This window comes from Corythoichthys intestinalis, chromosome 14, assembly GCF_030265065.1.
Source record: "Corythoichthys intestinalis isolate RoL2023-P3 chromosome 14, ASM3026506v1, whole genome shotgun sequence".
Taxonomy (NCBI): domain Eukaryota; kingdom Metazoa; phylum Chordata; class Actinopteri; order Syngnathiformes; family Syngnathidae; genus Corythoichthys; species Corythoichthys intestinalis.
In genome coordinates this window covers 26,576,811-26,597,481 of record NC_080408.1, presented here as the reverse complement: position 1 = coordinate 26,597,481, position 20,671 = coordinate 26,576,811, and the positions used below count along the sequence as shown (strand labels likewise).

The window sequence follows — 20,671 nt, the reverse complement described above, 5'->3', positions numbered from 1 at the left end:
GGACCTCAGAGATGTATCGTAGACAAATGTTCACTTTTGTGGCCAAAATGTTGGATTTGGAGTCACGGCTCAAGCATCCTTCCTCTTGCTGTGTGATATCGAGACTCCAGACTGCCCCTAATTCGTCGCATTTTAAAACATTCATTTTTTCACTTTCAAAAGGATTGGGCATCTGTCGCCATCAATGGCAGCCAATGAGTAAAGTAAGGTGAAAGTAAAAATTGATTTTCCTTCCTCAGGCAAAAAACTCACAGCAGGAGCTTCAGAATGCCCAGAAGGAAAATCAACAGATCAAGGAAAAGTTAGAGGACATCCAAAACCAACTGACCCAGAATCAGAATCAACTAACACAGGTAATTTAACTGAATACTTATTATTGTTCTGAGCATGAGGTACAATATGCTTTGTCTGGAAATTAAGTGGATGTGTTTATTTACATTATTCTCTGTCAAAGTGGACCAAAACCAATCATCTCCCAACTCATCCTATGTTCGGTATCTTTTCCCAGCAAAATTCATATTTTTTTCCTCTCCATTATTTTTTAAATTTTGTCTCTGTAGGCTCAATCCCAGTTGACCCAGACGCAGTCCCAGTTGCAGCAGAGTCAGAAAGAACTTCAACAATCCAAGACACACATACAGCAGGCAAGCAGCAATTCCTTTAAGTGCAGGCTGTCAAATTTCCTAGAAAATCATACATCGTTAGGGGTGTTAACTAGGGCTGCAGCTATCGATTATTTTAGTAGTCGATTAATCGATGAACTAGTAAGTTCGAATAATCGAGTAATCGGATAAGGAACATGAAAAATTAAAATACCTGAGCTCATCCTCAAACGGTATGAAAAATAAATAAATGAGGATCTATAAACAACAAAAGAACAATTGGCTAACTTACATAGCAAACGTCCGCTAGCGTAAATGCTATAAAATGCTTTTTTCCTTAAATGCTCTTAAAAAATGTTTCAGACACATATTCCCACAAAAGAACGACTAAATATATCTATAAACGAAACTACGACTGCATTAAAAAAAAAAAAAAAAAAAAACATTAGCTCACACAAAACTAAGCTTATGTTGGTCTTAACAGGGAGCAGCTGGATTCCGTCTTGTGAAATGAGGCAGACTAGAGGACAGTGTATCCACCCAAATCAATACAACTAAATGCAAACACTTTCAAAACCATTACAATGCCACTTTAAACGAATACTCGAAGCAGCAAATTTAAATTCAAATCTTTTGTTTCTAATCGAATACTCGAGTTAATCGATTAATCGTTGTAGCACTAGTGTGAACAAATGTTCCTGAAATTGTCAACAGTAGTTGTTCAGTAAATCCACAGTAAACATCTTGAACTGTTCGTCTATTTTACAGCTACAAAATCAACTGAAATCTTCTCAGTGTCAGGCTCAGGCCCGTCAAAACCAGATTCAACTGATGCAGAAGGAGATCCAGCAGGCTAAAGATTCTCACCAACAAAACCTTACCAGTCAGAAAAAACTACAAGAGACCCACCAACAGGAGCTTAACCATCTTAAGACTTCTTTGAGCAAAACAGAGAGTCAGGTGAGTTTCTATTTCTAATGGGTGTTTTCTTCCAATTGCCCTTTAATAATGTAGGCAAATGTATATTTTGAATAGTGCTTTGTCAGTTACAGTATATTTCTATGCTTGCTTCTTTATAGGCCTCTGAACTTCAAGGCCAGGTGGACACTTTGAACACTGTAAGGAGTATTTAAAGTACAATTATGTACTGTACTTAAAATAAATATTTTGGATAAAGAAAAACAATATAATTGTCTTTCAGATGATGACGGCTAAAGAAGCAGAAAATAAAAAGCTTCAAGAACAGCTGGCGGAAGTAAACCAAGCCAATGAAGCTCTAAAAGCTGCACAGGTGAACCAAAATCAGAACCTGACAAATCAAGCCAGTGAAGATAATGCTGAAGCTGACACAAATGCACCATTACAAATGGAGCTTGGAAAACTCAGACAAGAGGTAAATTTCTGACTCTCGCTAAAACACCACAAAACCAGTGGTCTGTGATGTGCTGAAAAATCAAATGTGTCAAGTTTGTAATGTAATTGTAACACTCTCTTCCAGCTGTCTGAGAGCAAGAACAAGGAGGAGCAGCTCAGACAGCAAATGGCAGACAAAGAAGAGAAGACTAAAAAAGCCTTTGTTGGTGCAAAGACCAAAATCAATCAGCTGATCAGTAGGTTCCACATGTAACACCATTTACACAAACACCTTTACTAAGCTGAAATATATACAATATTTTACCGTTTTTTTTTTTTCCAGCTGCAAAAGAGAATTTGAGCAAGGAAGTGGAAGAACTCAAGCAGTCTAAGGAGGAACTGGAGGTAAGGATGAATGCCCTAAAGTCCCAATACGAAGGAAGACTTCTTCGACTTGACCGGGAACTGAGGGAGAATCAAACACTGACTGAGCCCAGAGAGGAACCGCAGGACCAGAGTGGGTCTAAGGTGACTTTGAAAGACTTAGCCATTATGGTATGTACAAATATTAAAATGTGTCCTTGGACTTAAACGTATTTATGTGCTTAGATTGGTGATCAGAACAGATCTCTAGACCAAAGGCCGATTTCTTTGAAGAGTCCAGCCCAGGACAGAAGCAGGTAGGTGACTCACAGGTTCATGCCACAGCAAAAAACAATTGCTAGGTTATTTTCATTTATTTAGAATATGACAGTATGTTGGTTCTTAGTTATCTATTGGTTAACACTTGCACTGCAAATGGCTGTCAGTCATCAATTTTTGGCTATTGGTTACGTCTTTTACATCTTATATGGTGAGCACCGCTAAAGTGTCGGGCTACTATCTTGAATGATTAATAATGATAATGTTTTCTAATACAATTCAATAACGCCAATATTTATCTAACAGCTCAAGCCTGTCTGAACCACCCACTGCCAATATTCGCCCTACTCCAAGTACTCCGTCTCCTAGCAACAAACCAACCCCTGCCCCTGGCAGCAAGTCAACCCCCCGCGCCAGCATCCGACCTATGGTCACCCCCGCTGCTGTCCCCATGCCAACTCCTACTGCCACTGTAATGCCGACCACACAGACTGAGAGCCAGGAGGGTAAGAATAAAATGGCACTCCTTGTGGAACACATTACCTGGGACCTGTTAACATAGTTTATGTAATGACTACACCAAGGCCAAGTGTAGCTGAGAGTGGTGAGGCCTCAAATATGTATTCTCAATGTTTCTCTTTGCAGTTTTGACTGCAGGAGCCACTGCCCACACCGTCATCTCCAGTCTTAACACACTCACATCCATAACGCAACCAACCAGCACTCAAGCTACAGCATTTGTCCAGCCAACTCAGCAGCAGGCCACTTCCCAGGATGTCGGCAGCAGTATAGATGCAGAGCGGCCATCTACGTCCTCTGCTGTGATTGGAGCATGTAAGCAGTCGAGTGCTGTCTTTCAGCATTTCTTAACCGTTGTCTGCAAAGCGTCAACATAGTTGCATCATCTTATTAAAGCACTTGCTGTACAAAACTTAAGTAATGGTATGTAATGATTGTCTTTGAATTCAGCGAGTTCTAAACGAAGTAGAGAGGATGACATCGAAGAAGAGGAGATAAGACCGGAGAGTTCTCACGCCTCTTCAACGGCCAAAAAGCTCAGACTAAGACAAGCAATCTTACTGCAGGTAAAAGCAGAGAAAAATGCTAGATTCCAAGCAATGTTGATACAATAAATAATGTTCATTTCTGATATTTGCTTAGCTAAAATTATTATTTACTGTTATTTATTTATTTGGTTAATATTTGAAACTGATGTGCTTCCCTGCAGAAATAATCTTTTATTAAATTGAAAAAAAAAAAAAGTAATATTGGAGAAATACCTACAGTATATAAAAGACAGTATTTCCAGGAAGTGACTGCTCTCAGTGCAGCAAGACATTTGATCAATGCCTGTTTTATTTTAGCCAATCAAACGTGAGTATCCCAGTTTGCCCGCAGTTTCTTGTGACCTCAGTAAAACCCATAGCTTCGTGTGAATATAGAGACTTAACACTTTTTACACAAGTCATCCCTTCAATAGTTGTCTTATGAACAAATTTTCTAGAAAAAACACAGAAGCAAAAGTAGATCAAAACTGGTCCTGTAACTAAAAACTGTGTGCGTATTTTGTAGCTAAAATTTTTACCCCTGTGTTTGAGTGTATCAGTGTTTCTATGTATGAGTATAAATCATAAGCGGTGTAATTTTTGTTTACCTATTGTTTTCGCTATTGTCAGAAATCTTAAGAAATTTACGATTTGCATACTTGAATATACATTGGGGAGCAGTCTTTCACATGAAGCCATTTACGTATACTAAGCGTTGTCTTTCCCTTTAATGTGAATGAATTAAGATGTGTCAAGACTGTTACAAAAATTTTTTAGTACCATCTTAAGTTATTTGTTATAAACTGATGTTACAGGTGGAAGGTCATGAGGATATGGAAGATCTTGGGGATGAAAGTGAAAGACAAGACTCACCTGACAATAGTCAGGTCAGTAGACCTTTTTTTCAGTGTATCCATGTCAGTAATTCTGTGTTAGTTACCAGGCGTCTGCAACCTTTATCACTCATCCATTTGATCTGTTTTCCACAGGAACAAAAAAACACAAAAAATATTTGAAATAACACTGTATATAACAGCTTTTCTTTTGCCTTTGTGCTAAGGTTTGGTTTATTTGTTTAGCATCAAAGAAAAAAAAACAACAACATATTGTCTCTTTATGAAATCAATGACCCCCGGCAGATAAAACGACTCATGTAACAATAGCACATACTCTGGTGCTGACAAAAAGTAAACTTCATGCAAATTGGTTGTGACATGGACAAGTTACAACATACTTTCCAGTCTCCATGCATGAACTTAGATGAGAACGCCAGTGTTACACTTCCAACATTGCCGGCCCGTCACATTGGCACTTGGGTTTTACAGGTGACTAAACGTGACTGCCGTATTGTGTCTTCATATCTATGGTCAGCCCCTTGTCTTGGCGTCTTTACATAATAAGTTGTTTATATTCGAACAAGTAACTCGTTTAAATAGCTTTAAAGGAAGCCTTGTTTTAACTTGAATGCTCGTAACTCAGCTGTGCAGTTATTTCCCGCTTCTACTTCCAGGGCAATGAAACATGCCTTATGCTCTTATGAAGGATAGTATTGCCCTATCATGGAAAAATTCGCCAATTCAGTCATCAAAAGGCATTGGCTTTGGGACTCTCTACAGCTATTTTCGAAAAGTTAATATGATTAAGTGGCATTCAGAAAGGGCCACACGTGGCTTGCGAGCCGCTGTTTGCCAAACCATGGTATAAGCTTTGTGGAGTCATTCATTTCTGTTTCGTGTTACTTTAATGTTTTTCAGGTAGTCCCCGGGTTGCGAACGAGTTCTACCCCTTCGATGGCGACATAACACGAAATCGGAATTAACCTTTTAAGTACCCTTAAATACCCCATAAATCGCAAAAAAACTATCCAATAACATGTTTTATACGTCATATTAATTAAATAAGGTAAAAAAATAAGATACTTTACTTACTAACAATGCTGGTGAATGGTGAAAAATGTATACTGAGTATGCCGGCTTGTTCACAAGTGGGGACACAAGAATTCTTGTTTCACTGTTGTTTACTGTAGTTTTACTTTTAAAAGACAGACACACCATAGGACACTTTGGCCTGCTAGCTAACAAACAGGTAGGTCGATATGACTTATGAAGCTTATTTAGAGCTAGATTTCAGCAACTTACAGTGGGGCAAATAAGCATTTAGTCAACCACCAATTGTGCAAGTTCTCCTACTTGAAAAGATTAGAGAGGGAGGCCTGTAATTGTCAACATGGGTAAACCTCAACCAGGGGCGGACTGGGACTAAAAAGCAGCCCTGGACTTTGACTCAGCCCAGCCCATAAGAATCGCTATACGAAGGGAAACACAGACCCCATAGGGGGGTCCGGGAACATGCCCCTCCCGGGAGAATTTTTTTTTTTTTTTTACATTTTATTGTAAAATGCACCAATTTCGTGCACTTTGAGAGAAAAATGAAGAAAATGTGTCTAGACTGTGACTGTCTGACTACGGGCGCTCAAAGTACTGCAAGGCTGAACTGGAGTTGGATTCATTTTCTGTACTAGCTCTATGATCAACCTGAATAAACAAATGAAAGAATTTATTTTTCAAAGCAAGTTTTACGTATCCAATTGATTATAATATATCTCTATAGATCTCTGTCTATAAAATGACTTAATTGTTTATGCCATAATTCAGTGGTCTCCAAACTATTCCACATAGGGCTGCGGCGGGCGCAGGATTTCATTCCAACAAAACAAGACAAAACCTCTGCACCAATCTGGTGTCTTACAAGTGTAATCAGTTGATTGCAGTCAGGTGCTGCTTGTTTTAGCAGAAACTTCATTGGTTAAACTGTCGGTACTCGATCGGTTAAAACAAAAACCAGGCCCCACAGCGGCCCTTGAGGACCGGTTTGGAGACCCCTGCCATAATTAATCTTGCCATACAAATAATAAATTTCAATGAAAATACAATACACATTTCAAGACAAATCCTGTATACAGAAACTTCATTGGAAAGTATTAACCAGAAAACAAAACGATATATAAATGATTAATAATGTATATAACATCAATTTAACTACCTAAACTTTAAAGTAAAACCATTCATTTTATTAATATTTTGTTATATTTCTTTTGGATTAATATTGCTATGCTGCGTGTGCATACATTGTTTTACGGCTAAAATATTTTTTCTTAGGAGAGGGATAGTAGGACTAGCATACTGTAACTTGACACGATTGCAAACGGGTACATTGACTAGCTGGCACTAACCCTTTAATTGTCATTTATTTGATTTAAAATGTAGCTACCTGATGGATAACAATTGCCAGTTTACAGAGCAAGTAACCCTCTTCATCCCAATTTACTTGCCCTGCGCTTGTCTGGGGAACTTCCAACAGTTTATCGTTGCCCCCTCCCTCTTCTTTTCTCTCTCCCAGCACCGTCTGCACGTCAGAGCGGCTGCAGCTCCCTCTCACCATCGCCGGGAGCTGAGCTGTTGTTACCCGACGTGGCCGTTGCAGCCAGACTGCTGCTTGCGAAAATATTTGTCGATTTATGACATTTTAATGCTTCACTCTCCAGTTTCTTTAATTTTTTCTCTCTAACCTTCTCCGCGCCACCCTGCTCTTTTCAGTTTTTTTGCCACCACCATCCATATTGTGCATTAACACTCGTCGCTATTTTGCTTCCACAAGGAAGGAACCAATGAAGGCTACTCTGTGCTTTCGTCGTTCCTAGTCTATCAGATTGGCGGTGAAAAGCCAGGCGCATTGCTGCCACCTGTCGGATTGGATGCGAACTGTAGATAATCAGAGGATAGGGGGGATAAAAACAGTGATGCATAATGAATGGCGGCCGCCGGCCGTCCAGGGCACCGGCCGTTCTGTGATCCTCCAGAACCCACAGATTACCAGTCCGCCCCTGACCTCAACCATGAGAGACAATGTGGAAAAAAAACAGAAAATTACATTTTTTTATTTTTAAAGAATTTATTTCCAAATTGGAGTAGAAAATACGTATTTGGTCACCTACAAACAAGCAAGATTTCTGTCTGTCAAAGAGGTCTAACTTCTTCTAACGAGGTCTTACGAGGTTGCACTTGTTACCTGTATTAATGGCGCCTGTTTTAACTTATTATCGGTATAAAAGACAACTGTCCACAATTTCAGTCAGTCACACTCCAAACTCCACTATGGCCAAGACCAAAGAGCTGTCGAAGGACCAGAGACAAAATTGTAGACCTGCACCAGGCTGGGAAGACTGAATCTGCAATAGGTAAAACGCTTGGCGTAAAGAAATCAACTGTGGGAGCAATTATTAGAAAATGGAAGACCTACAAGACCACTGATCTGGGGCTCCATGCAAGAGCTCACCCCGTGGCGTCAAAATGATAAAAAGAACGGTGAGCAACAATCCCAGAACCACACGGGAGGACCTAGTGAATGACCTACAGAGATGCTGGGACCACAGTAACAAAGGCTACTATCAGTAATACAATGCGCCGCCAGAGACTCAAATCCTGCACTGCCCGACGTGTTCCCCTGCTGAAGCCAGTAGACGTCCAGGCCCGTCTGCGGTTTGCTAAGAGCATTTGGATGATCCAGAAGAGGACTGGGAGTATGTGTTATGGTCAGATGAAACCAAAATAGAACTTTTTGGTAGAAACACAGGTTCTCGTGGTTGAAGGAGAAAGAATACTGAATTGCAGCCGAAGAACACTATGCCCACTGTAAACCATGGGGGTGGAAACATCATGCTTTGGGGCTGTTTTTCTGCAAAGGGACCAGGACGACTGATCTGTGTAAAGGAAAGAATGAATGGGGCCATGTATCGAGAGATTTTGAGTGAAAATCTCCTTCCATCAGCAAGGGCATTGAAGATGAGACATGGCTGGGTCTTTCAGCATGACAATGATCCAAAACACACAGCCAAGGCAACAAAGGAGTGGCTTCATAAGAAGCATTTCAAGGTCCTGGAGTGGCCTAGCCAGTCTCCAGATCTCAACCCCATAGAAAATCTGTGAAGGGAGTTGAAAGTCCGTGTTTCCCAACGACATCCCCAGAACATCACTGCTCTAGAGGAGATCTGGATGGAGGAATGGGCCAAAATACCAGCAACAGTTTGTGAAAAGCTTGTGAAGAGTTACAGAAAACTTTCGGCCTCCGTTATGGCCAACAAAGGGTACATAACAAAGTAATGAGATGAACTTTTGGTATTGACCAAATACTTATTTTCCACCATGATTTGCAAATAAATTCTTTAAAAATCAAACAATGTGATTTTCTGTCCCCCCCCCCCCCCACATTCTGTCTCTCGTGGTTGAGGTTTACCCATGTTGACAATTACAGGCCGCTCTAATATTTTCAAGTGGGAGAGCTTGCACAATTAGTGGTTGACTAAATACTTATTTGCCCCACTGTAGATGATGTCGAGCTGCTTATGCAACAAGTAGTTCCTGAGTAGAAAAGGGAAAGCGACCTGATTGGGTGTGCGCTCACTGTAATTAAATTTATAAATTTCATCATTTTAATTTAACTTGGAAAAAAAATTGTTATTAACAATATAGTCCCGATAATTGTAAAAATGACAGGAAAACAAAAACAATGCACGCAAAAAAAGTTGCACGTCATGTAAATTTTCATTTAAAGTGCCTGTGACACGAAAAAGCATGTTTATTTCATAATACACGCGGTATTTTATGCTCCTGAATGATATGGACCGCTTGGATGTGTGTGGAAGCGATCGCTATATTTATTTAGTTTTTTGAATCCCGCGCCAGGAAAATGAGTGACTTCCGGCTTCGGTCATGCATTGAGGAGGAGGGCGCTGTGACGTGTACGGTAGAAGACGTCCTCTTCACGCTACAGTGTACTGTTGTGTATGAGGACGAAGGATTCAGCTGATTTTGCGGATTAATACGTTTATTTTTCGCATCACGCCAGCCAAACGGCTGCAGAAAAATCATTCTGTGTGCGGGAGAGGCGTATGCGCCTTTTTGGAGTTTCAAAAGGTTCCCATTCACCGTGGATATTTACTGTGGGACCATTGGACTTACGAGGAAGTGAGTAAACATCTTGTTTTGTATTATGTCAAATACGAATACAGTGATTACAAAGTAAACACTAGAAAATTCCTTTAAATAAAGGACTACTTACGTTTGATCATTGATTGGCATGTAAAAAGCTCTCATGCTCATTAGCAGTTAGCTGTTAGCACGTTAGCTGCACAAGAACTCCAGCCACCCTCCTCCCGGGAACGAACTGTAAATTGCTCTCCGCCGGGCGTTTTGCCGATCCGCGAAGACAATCGACAACCGGGTCGTCATGTCAAATAATCCAGGCTAGTTACGTGTGATTTTCCACTTCGAAGACTTTGAAACATCCCTCGGTTCGGGTTAGCATGTCGGCTAGCTGTCACTCCTTCTGGTTTGTTTACATTCTCCGAAGCCGGGGAAGGGAAATGACATATGTCCGATTTAGGTGTCATAAAATATCGTTCGGGAGGTGCGACAGTAAAGGTGAAGTCGACAGTTTTGACCATTATGTAGTAATTTTGCCATGTCGTCTTGAATAAATGGATTTTTTATTATTTCATATTCCATTTAGCACAAGATTGTTATTTGTCTTGACCATGCCATTTATTTAGCAATTGGGGAAAATACTTGGATAAAAAGAATATCCTGTAAAAATATGGAAGTAAAGAGACAGAAACAATGACATTTTGTGGCTCTCTTCGTCGCGTTTTCCTCGTTCTGAACAATTCCCCCGCAATGGGCTGAATAGTAAAACCGATGAGCCCAGTCTACCGCTGACGTCATCCACCTGTTGGGGACGCTAAAGCCCTATAATGGTAGGCGTGGCTAACCGGCAGATTAAAAGACTAATTTCTCGTCATCTGCGCTTTGCTAAATTGTTGTATATAGTCGAATCGTCTCAAAATATTATTCTAATTCACATAATAATGCCATTTAAGACTTTTTTTCTGGTGTCATATGCTCTTTAACCTTAGTGAGACAACAGCGCCTCTTATTGGCGAAACAAATACTTGCAGGAAAACTTGACAGCTGTTACACTCGGAAAATACAGAGCTCAAACACACACACACACTGTACACTGTTACGTGACTAAAAAAAATAAAATGACCAGAGCCAAAATGGCGGACAAGACTCCTGTGTCGTAAAGTCGAAATCACAGAAGTCGAGTATGTCGTAAGACTCGTAACCCGGGGACTACCTGTAATTGATTCAATACGCTTCAGCAGTTGATATAATGTGACTTGGTACACTGTGCTCTCAATCCATCAACTTGATATTTGGTGTGTAGGAGCTTCCAGAAGATAGTTTTCCTGTCATTCCCGAAGATGACGACATAGAGGAGGAAGGCATGTCCCAGTCGGTCCCTTCGGATCGGACATCTCCCGAGGAGTCAGGTCTGACAGGTGAAGTTATTGTTATCGACACAGACAGCGAAAGCCGTGAGAGCAGAGGAGAGAAACCGGAGACCACAGGTCAAGAAGAGGACCAGGCTGAAGAGGAAGATGAAGAAGAGGAGGAGGAAGGGGAGGAGGTGCACTTCTGTTTTGTTTTTGTATTTCCAGGTCATGTCGGCTTTTTCCTTTTTAAAGCACTACTTCTATCAGGTGGTGGGGGAAGATGACAACGATGATGATGATGAGGATGATGAAGAAGGAAGTAACCTTGCTATAAAGGAAGGAGACGAAGGCCAAAATGAAGATGGAGATGCTGAAGAGGAGGGGCAGCGGCCATCAGCCACAAGCGCTGATGAGAGTGACTCCCAGTGTCCCCCTGAACCATCCCACAGCAGTGAGTAAAGTCAAATGTGTTGTCCCCCCCTTCACATCACCTAATTGAGTCGGTTGGTCTTTTCCAGGTGAAGCCAGCAGCAATGTTGAATCAGAATCACAAAGAGAGGCCCCCCACTTCCCCCCAACTTCTTCCCCCGCCACAGCCTCCCCTTCGTCTTCTTCACTTACACTCCGTCTACCCCAGCCTCGTAGGCCGCCACACCCTCTTCCCCCACGACTCTATATCCAACCCCCTGCTTCGGAGTTAGGACCTCCTCACGCGCAGGTAGATTCAAACCAGAATAAATTCAGATTTTCTTCTCCATTTGTTGCCTCTTGTATTTAAAATTTGCATTATTATTATACAGTATGCTTAAAAGCAGGTTATAAATTATTACTTACTAGCAAGTATGTTTGTCAATTGCCCCTACATGTATTAATATCAAAATTACTATTGAGTTATGTTGCATGTGACACCATAAAACACGAGAAAACATTGTACAACATCTGTTCCGTTTTAGAGCACAGTGTAGTTGTAGTAAATAATTGTATGGAAAAACACTTTTAGGTCATGAAACAACAACAACAACAACAACCAAAAAATTAATTATGGCATAATCCAGTTTTACCTGCTACATTTAGGCTAGACAGTCTTCTCAACTCCGACGACCATCAGTAGGCCGAGGACCACAGCTGACACCTGGGATAGGCAGTATGGTAAGGAGTTTTTTTTTTGTTTGTTTGTTTGTTTGTTTGTTTGTTTTTCTGTTTTTTTTTTTTTTTTTTTTTTTTTTTTTTTTTGCAATTGTCATGTACTTCTCAGACTGTCGTGAGATTATACTCAAAAGTGCATTTTTCTATTGCAGCAACATTTCTTTGATGATGACGACAGGATGGTCCCAAGTACTCCTACGCTGGTTGTCCCTCACCGTACTGATGGCTTTGCTGAAGCGATACAGTAAGAAAAAATCTGTATTTCGGACTGGAGTCATAGTTTAATACTAGAGATCGACCAATATGGGTTTTTCAGGACCGTCGTGATTGTCTCTCGCTTATCCGAAAACGATACCGATGATTAGTAGTTAGAGGGGCCGATAACCGATTTTTGGAACTAATATTCATTTGCAGTAAAAGTGTAAAAATTGGCGTAAAAAATTTGAATGATGCAAACACTGAACTTTTTTGAAATGCCCAAAGCATGCTTATTGAATCAAACTAATATAAAATAATAGCTAACAATAGAAGGGTGGCGTGGTCCAGTGGTAGACTAGTCGTTCCCCAACCCAGAAGTTGTGGAGATTCTCTGCCCTGATAGCCTAGTCTAAGTATCCTTAAGCAAGATACTAAACCCTACATTGCTCCTGGTGCTGCGTCACCAGTAGGTAGATGAGGATATAGTGTGACGTGCCTTGAAGGCCTGAAAAAGGTGGAAAGGCGTAATACAAGTGGAACTCTATGTAGAGGACGGTGTGAATACTAGTGCTGGAGACGGAAAGCAGGAGAGAGAGGCCCTGCTGCATTCATTCATTCATTTTCCAAGCCGTTTATACTCACAAGGGTCACGGGGGTGCTGGAGCCAATCCCAGCTAAGTAGGCGGGGTACACCCTGAATCAGTCAGTACTAGCCAATTGCAGGGTACAATGAGATGGACAACCATTCGCGCACACACTCATACTTAGGGACAATTTAGAGTGTTCGATCAGCCTACCATGCATGTTTTTGGGATGTGGGGGGAAACTGGCGTAACCGGAGAAAACCTACGCACGGGGAGAACATGCAAACTCCACACAGGAAGGCCGAAGCCCGGGATTGAACCCTTGGTCTCAGAACTGTGAGGCGGACGTGCTAACCACTCTGCCACCAAATTTTCCGATATCGGCGCTAATAATCGGCTCGGTCAATTATCGGTCTATCTCTGTTTAATACCAGTCTATCATTTCAACCCCCCGCATTCGCATTTCACCACCCATATCTGTCTGTCACCTCAGTTCTCCTCAGGTTGCAGGTCTGTCCACTAGGTTTCGATTTGGACCTCCTGAAGATCTGCTCCCTCAATCATCAGCATCACATTCTGACCTGGGACAACTAGCCTCTCAAGGAGGTATTACACACAACAAGTAACACACAATTTAGCTGAAATCAGTTTTTGTAGCAGTAAATCCAAGGATATAGTCTCAAAAACACCTTATTTTAAAACTTCCGGGTGCGCAGTGGTGCTGTAAACTGTTTTTGTTCACAAGCCTGAACAGTCCTAATCCTCTCTAACACACGCTTACACACACTTAGGCTAGGTTCATACCGCAGGTCTTAATGCACTAACCCGATTTTTTCGTGTTTTTTCCGACTCAACTGAGGCATTAACTTGACGGTCTGAATGGGAAAAGTTGCATTAAAGAGGACCATTTTGAAATCCGATCTAGGTCACTTTCGTATGTGGTTAAAATTCAATCAGGGCCACATTTTTCCAGAATGTGGCTGCGGTCTGAAATGTCAAGGCCACCAAATTGGAATTCATACAGCAATGGGGTACCGCATGCTACACGTCACTTCCACTCATTAATATTTATGACGTTAGCTACTGTGGCTCTGCTGTTAGCTAAGGGGGGGACAAGTTTGTTTGTCCCCAATAGGAAATGAATGGAGATGGTGTACGAAGGAGATGTTTACAGAGCTAAACCTACCAATTCTGTCTGAAAATGATGGCCCTGGTGCCAAATTCACTGGTAAAGATGTGGAAGAACATACTAATGTTCAGTTAAAGAGATGGCTTTAGTGTCGACGGCTGAAAAAGATGGAAAAAACGAGACGACCTAAGCTTACCCTTAGCTTTTTTATTGACAACTTTCTCTTACGCCACTGACAATGACAATTTCCCTGTTTCAACAATCTATCCTTTTACCACCATAAGCCCTATCTTTCTTATATACAGTGCCTTGCAAAAGTATTCGGCCCCCTTGAATCTTGCAACCTTTCGCCACATTTCAGTCTTCAAACATAAAGATATGAAATTTAATTTTTTTGTCAAGAATCAACAACAAGTGGGACACAATCGTGAAGTGGAACAACATTTATTGGATAATTTAAACTTTTTTAACAAATAAAAAACTGAAAAGTGGGGCGTGCAATATTATTCGGCCCCTTTACTTTCAGTGCAGCAAACTCACTCCAGAAGTTCAGTGAGGATCTCTGAATGATCCAATGTTGTCCTAAATGACCGATGATGATAAATAGAATCCACCTGTGTGTAATCAAGTCTCCGTATAAATGCACCTGCTCTGTGGTAGTCTCAGGGTTCTGTTTAAAGTGCAGAGAGCATTATGAAAACCAAGGAACACACCAGGCAGGTCCGAGATACTGTTGTGGAGAAGTTTAAAGCCGGATTTGGATACAAAAAGATTTCCCAAGCTTTAAACATCTCAAGGAGCACTGTGCAAGCCATCATATTGAAATGGAAGGAGCATCAGACCACTGCAAATCTACCAAGACCCGGCCGTCCTTCCATACTTTCTTCTCAAACAAGGAGAAAACTGATCAGAGATGCAGCCAAGAGGCCCATGATCACTCTGGATGAACTGCAGAGATCTACAGCTGAGGTGGGAGAGTCTGTCCATAGGACAACAATCAGTCGTACACTGCACAAATCTGGCCTTTATGGAAGAGTGGCAAGAAGAAAGCCATTTCTCAAAGATATCCATAAAAAGTCTCGTTTAAAGTTTGCCACAAGCCACCTGGGAGACACACCAAACATGTGGAAGAAGGTGCTCTGGTCAGATGAAACCAAAATTGAACTTTTTGGCCACAATGCAAAACGATATGTTTGGCGTAAAAGCAACACAGCTCATCACCCTAAACACACCATCCCCACTGTCAAACATGGCGGTGGCAGCATCATGGTTTGGGCCTGCTTTTCTTCAGCAGGGACAGGGAAGATGGTTAAAATTGACGGGAAGATGGATGCAGCCAAATACAGGAACATTCTGGAAGAAAACCTGTTGGTATCTGCACAAGACCTGAGACTGGGACGGAGATTTATCTTCCAACAGGACAATGATCCAAAACATAAAGCCAAATCTACAATGGAATGGTTCAAAAATAAACGTATCCAGGTGTTAGAATGGCCAAGTCAAAGTCCAGACCTGAATCCAATCGAGAATCTGTGGAAAGAGCTGAAGACTGCTGTTCACAAACACTCTCCATCCAACCTCACTGAGCTCGAGCTGTTTTGCAAGGAAGAATGGGCAAGAATGTCAGTCTCTCGATGTGCAAAACTAATAGAAACATACCCCAAGCGACTTGCAGCTGTAATTGGAGCAAAAGGTGGCGCTACAAAGTATTAACGCAAGGGGGCCGAATAATATTGCACGCCCCACTTTTCAGTTTTTTATTTGTTAAAAAAGTTTAAATTATCCAATAAATTTTGTTCCACTTCACGATTGTGTCCCACTTGTTGTTGATTCATGACAAAAAATTAAAATTTTATATCTTTATGTTTGAAGCCTGAAATGTGGCGAAAGGTTGCAAGGTTCAAGGGGGCCGAATACTTTTGCAAGGCACTGTATTATATCATCTGGTTGTCTTAGTCTTTGACTGTTCTTTTAGGGGGCAATTGACATTGCTGTTTTTGTGTAGTGATCGCAAATGCTACTCGGTGACAGCCACGAAAAACTTTTCATTTTTTCATTAACAAATCTTAATTCTATTCATTTATTTTCACTTCCCCTTACTAAAATTGTTTATTTACAATAGAAAAGGTAACAACGGGGGCAGTCAGATACCACTTAAATTTTTTTTTCAGGTCATTGTCAGACAGAAGCAGCACGGCAAACGCCACACTAAAAAATAAGTCAAAATATCAAAATGGCTTACCTCTTGGCCCAAACAAAATGTTTATTGTGTAGGAAATGTGAAAACGGCTTCAACTTGCTCTCGTTAAGCTGGTCTTTTAGACGTCTGCGCCATAGTAGCATAGTAGCTCCATTCTTCACAGTTTTTGGTTCCGGGAGAGTATGAAGAAAATCAATATATGTCGTAATGTCTAGAGTCGTTTCTACAAGTTCCATAGTAGCAGTGAATAATCGACATGTCATTTTTTTGAAAGATTACTGAAGAAAGAAGGCCGAAATATAATGGTTTGCATGCGAGGGCGTGTATATAATGTCCCGCTTCCACTTTACGATGCAACGTCACGGTCTAAAAATAGCCTGCCTGCGGTACGCCATTACGTCAGCAAAGAGCAAGACAGACGGGGCGCTACGGTAGCGATGGAGCTGTGCATTAGCGTTAGCGCCTAGCTTGAACGCGGCTTTTAGGAAAGAGGCAGACGTGGGGGGATAAACCTGAGAATGCTAGGTTTTCTTTCTGTGCTCCAAATGAGCAATATTCCAAGATTGCTTACACGGCCGAGAGTCTGGGCAAACTGTCCGTATGTGTGCGCGTCAGGTGTCACTTGTTTTGATGTTCCTGCGCATGAAGGTCAGTTTGCTCGGCGCATCGTGGACTGCGAATTAGTGCGCATGCGTGATACTTGAACTGGCTCAATGCACAAAGGCAGTCTGAATGGGCACACCAAAAAAAAACCCCAGATATGACAAAAAATCGAAATTGTGCTTTAAGACCTGCGGTATGAACCTTATTGTGTCTCTTCAGGTCTTGGCATGTATGAGTCTCCACTGTTCCTGCCTGCTCATGATGAGGATGGAGGAGGAAGAAGCGTCCCCACAACACCTTTGCAGGTCGCTGCACCCGGTGAGTGACAATCACACACTTTTAGTATTGCACGTCTGAGAACAATCACCGACCGTGTGCCTTCACCTTGTATTGCAGTGACGGTCTTCACGGAGTCTCTGCCCTCAGACAGTGGGGATAACATGGCGTCCCAGTCTGTTCCCATGGTAACTGCCTCAACTGCGATACCTGCACCTGGTGATGATGTAGATGAGGTTTTCATGGAACAAGAAGAAAGGTGAGCTGATAAACCTGCTATCAGTGCACTACATATCGCTACACGGCAGTGGTGGATGAAGTACCCCCTTTTTTTTTTTTTTTTTTTTACTTAAGTAAAAGTACAGACACAGGGGCAAAAAAGTACTTAAGTAAAAGTAGAAATATCTAAGAAAAGATTTGTTCAAGTACAAAAGTGCAGTAAAATGCTTTAAAATTTAGAAGTAAACAGTAAAAGTATTTTCTCCGGATATACAAAAATGGGGGATATATATGTACACACACACAGTATATATGAGATGTGAGCCAATATTCAAAGAAAGAACCAGAAAATTAATTGACTGCTCAATTTTATTTAAAATTGTACAGAATGGAGAACAAGCAATAAAATTGACTGCACTCTAAAAAGAAGCTCAAAAAAACTCCAAAACTTAGGTTAATGGTGGGTTGCAAGCCACTATCTGGCGCATACCCCCACCCCTACAAGAGTGTGCAGCACCTATCTGAAGGCGCACTGCTCTCACTGTTGGTTTTTACCGTTCAATATCTTGTTCGCCTGCCTAATCTTGCTTGTAGTCGTGTGGTTGCCTCTTGTGCAAGGTCACGGTATACTGTAGTTGCACGGGGCATGTCGATTGCACAGGAGACATGAAAACAAGACTATCCAATCACAATGAGGGAAAGAAAAACAAAAGTGTAACGCAGTTGACATTTTGAAAAGTAGTGAATTACAAAGTACAGATAGGTGCTGTAAAATGTAGTGAAGTAAACATAAAAATTACCACTTAATATTTGTACTCAAGTAAAGCACAAATACACAAAATATGTAAAGTATTTTGTTACATTCCACCACTGATAATGGGCCATACCAGAATTAAGGGACATTTTACATCTCAAACTTCAATTTATGAATAATTCACATACTAAATATTAAAACAATGCTATTTTTTCAGTAAATTTACTTGTGATGAGGCCAAATTTAAAATACTAAGACATGGAATGCTTCAAAATATTTTAAAAATAGCAAATATGCCTGGATTTGTGTGTAAAAGCCCATTTTTTGTTGTCCCACCTCTCCAAAGACCAATATAAATATCAAATAGAACGGTTAAATTATGTTTTTGTTTTATTGGTGTATTTTGTAACTGTAGGAATATTTATTTTTTATATCAAACATTTTAAATGGTGATTATTATTCATCGAATGAGTTTCCCATAAGTTGCACCGTAGAAACCAGAGAAGTGAATTCTTTTCAAGAATTTTGAAGGCGAAATGTCCTAATTTTTTTTCGTCTCTTGTAGTACTACTGCTGAGGCTTCTTTAGACAGCCACACTGACATGGAAGCAGCAGGACAGCAGAGTGAAGATGCGTCACTTCCATCCACCAGTCAAGACCCTGATTCCTCTACAATTTTCAACACAATGTCCAGTAAGACGTTTGAATAAAATCAGGAAGAAAATGTTCTTTTTACTCATAGAATCTCATTCTGATATAATAAAAATAGCAGAAAGTGTGCCACACAGTGTGTTTTGTCAAAGTAAAAATGTAGTTGTGCCTCACTCAACCTGCTCCCGTTGCAGACACCAGCAGCGTTACTCAGAGGCGGGCAGTTACCAGTCAACCTGTGGCGAGTACCCCGCTCAGCAGAACCAGAGGGAGGGGTGAAGGACGCATGCTGATCAGCCGCAGAGGTAAGAAGCTGAAGCGCCTTACAGTTTAGATCAGTACTTCTCAAATGGTGGGGCGCGAGTGACCTCGGGGAACGTGCTTTTTTTTTTTTTTTTTTTTTTTTTTTTTTTTTTTTTTTTTTTTTTTTTTTGCCGTACTAGAATAAATTGTACTTGCACATCCACTCCTCTCATTTTCAAAGTGCATGCAGTATTTTTTAAATAAGCAGGAGCACACGGAAGAGACTCATGCAGAGCTGGACTCACGCAGCGACCCACTGTCTTCTCCGTTTCTCACATGTCCGGCCGAGAAGTGCAGTTTTCGGCTTGGGATCGTCACAACCACCGCCCTCACCTACGGTTCTCCCTCGGCCGCCGAGAATGCGCTTTTTTCGGGCCGTTTGCCTTTTGGCTTTGACTTTTAATATAGTGGGAAATGAGCAAAGACCACTGTTTACTGTGTCTAAAAATTATTATAGCGGAGAGTCTGAAGCCAAATCAGTTAAGACGCCACTTAAAGACATTAGACCTCAATCTCATTGATAAGCCGCTTGATTGTTTTTCTGCGAAAACGTGCCGAATATTGCCAATTGTCACAATCGTCCCGCTTTGTCAGTGTTATATCAGTAAACCAGTGAGCACTGTGGTGAATCAGCGAAAATAAAAACTTTTCTTCTGTCCAAAGACACTTTCCCCCCCTTCTATTCAGTTTTGTTTTTTTCGGTCAAATTTTTGGGCATGTTGTCCTGAAGAGTAAATGTTTCTAATCAATTTGAATTTATTATTTACTGATTTTATTACATTTTATTTTTCAGTATCAAATGGTCAAAAATGTACGTTGAGTGTATTTTTACAGTTTGGATGTGACTTTTTTTTTTCTTTTTTTTTTTTACTTAAGGCAAATTGATGCACATTAAGTCATTTCTGTTACAAGCAAAACAATGTTAATAAAGTTATACTTTATTATAAGTTGATCTATGTTACTTTTTTTCTTTCATAGAAAAAAAGGACACAATGTTAGGCTGAGGCGTACTTATAATAGTAATATTATAGACAAATGATACTATTTACAGTGGCGGCAGAGAGTTGGGGGGCGCGAAACATTTACGTCTTCCTTTGTGGGGCGTAACAGAAAATAATTGAGAAGCACTGGTTTAGATGAAGTTTTTTTTAATTCAAAAGCAATTTTAGACATGGATTGCATTGATAAATGAGAACGGTTTGTTTTTTCTTTGCGTCAGGGACAGTTGGTCGATCAAGAGGAGGATTGGGGAGAGGGAGCTCCAACTGAATCAACCACATAACCATCTAATCAACACGCAAAAGACAAATCCATCACAAGGATCAATGTATTCTTGAGTTTGTTAACCTTTGTTGACAAAAATGTACGATTGTGTTATTGTACAGTACTTTGCTCATGTGATTTTTGCATCAGCGCTATTGTTTGTTTTTGAGTGAATTCAAGGCTTTTCCAGACCTTGTTTTTTTAGTTAGTGTATTTTGCTCAAAATTGTCATGTTCTTATAATAAAGTTAATAATAGAAAACACTTTTGATGATGTGAGTAATGCTTGGCTTTTAATGTATATATAGTATATGCAACTTATTTTAAACTTGCTTAGTAAGCCCTTCTTTCCAGTTGTATCTCCTCTCCT

General features: G+C 40.7%; 1 protein-coding gene across 2 annotated transcripts in view; it reads left to right on the top strand.

Annotated features, from left to right (window-relative positions):
* LOC130930083 (nucleoprotein TPR-like) overlaps positions 1-20,573 on the top strand; it is a 40,555-nt gene extending 19,982 nt beyond the window's left edge. Inside the window, exons 33-56 of one of the 2 annotated variants that reach the window (XM_057857798.1) lie at positions 240-353; positions 561-644; positions 1,371-1,562; positions 1,682-1,720; positions 1,804-1,995; positions 2,101-2,212; positions 2,299-2,483; positions 2,565-2,635; positions 2,904-3,103; positions 3,243-3,431; positions 3,567-3,682; positions 4,459-4,530; positions 10,928-10,985; positions 11,067-11,170; positions 11,244-11,427; positions 11,495-11,694; positions 12,051-12,125; positions 12,275-12,366; positions 13,398-13,510; positions 17,056-17,154; positions 17,233-17,371; positions 18,651-18,778; positions 18,931-19,041; positions 20,259-20,573. In XM_057857798.1, coding sequence (XP_057713781.1) covers positions 240-353; positions 561-644; positions 1,371-1,562; positions 1,682-1,720; positions 1,804-1,995; positions 2,101-2,212; positions 2,299-2,483; positions 2,565-2,635; positions 2,904-3,103; positions 3,243-3,431; positions 3,567-3,682; positions 4,459-4,530; positions 10,928-10,985; positions 11,067-11,170; positions 11,244-11,427; positions 11,495-11,694; positions 12,051-12,125; positions 12,275-12,366; positions 13,398-13,510; positions 17,056-17,154; positions 17,233-17,371; positions 18,651-18,778; positions 18,931-19,041; positions 20,259-20,308 — 2,919 coding nt within the window. In that variant the 3' untranslated portion in view covers positions 20,309-20,573. Of the gene's footprint in view, positions 1-239; positions 354-560; positions 645-1,370; positions 1,563-1,681; positions 1,721-1,803; positions 1,996-2,100; positions 2,213-2,298; positions 2,484-2,564; positions 2,636-2,903; positions 3,104-3,242; positions 3,432-3,566; positions 3,683-4,458; positions 4,531-10,927; positions 11,171-11,243; positions 11,428-11,494; positions 11,695-12,050; positions 12,126-12,274; positions 12,367-13,397; positions 13,511-17,055; positions 17,155-17,232; positions 17,372-18,650; positions 18,779-18,930; positions 19,042-20,258 lie in introns of both variants that reach the window. The other variant, XM_057857797.1, reaches the window with a different exon arrangement.
* The last annotated feature ends 98 nt before the right edge of the window (positions 20,574-20,671 follow it).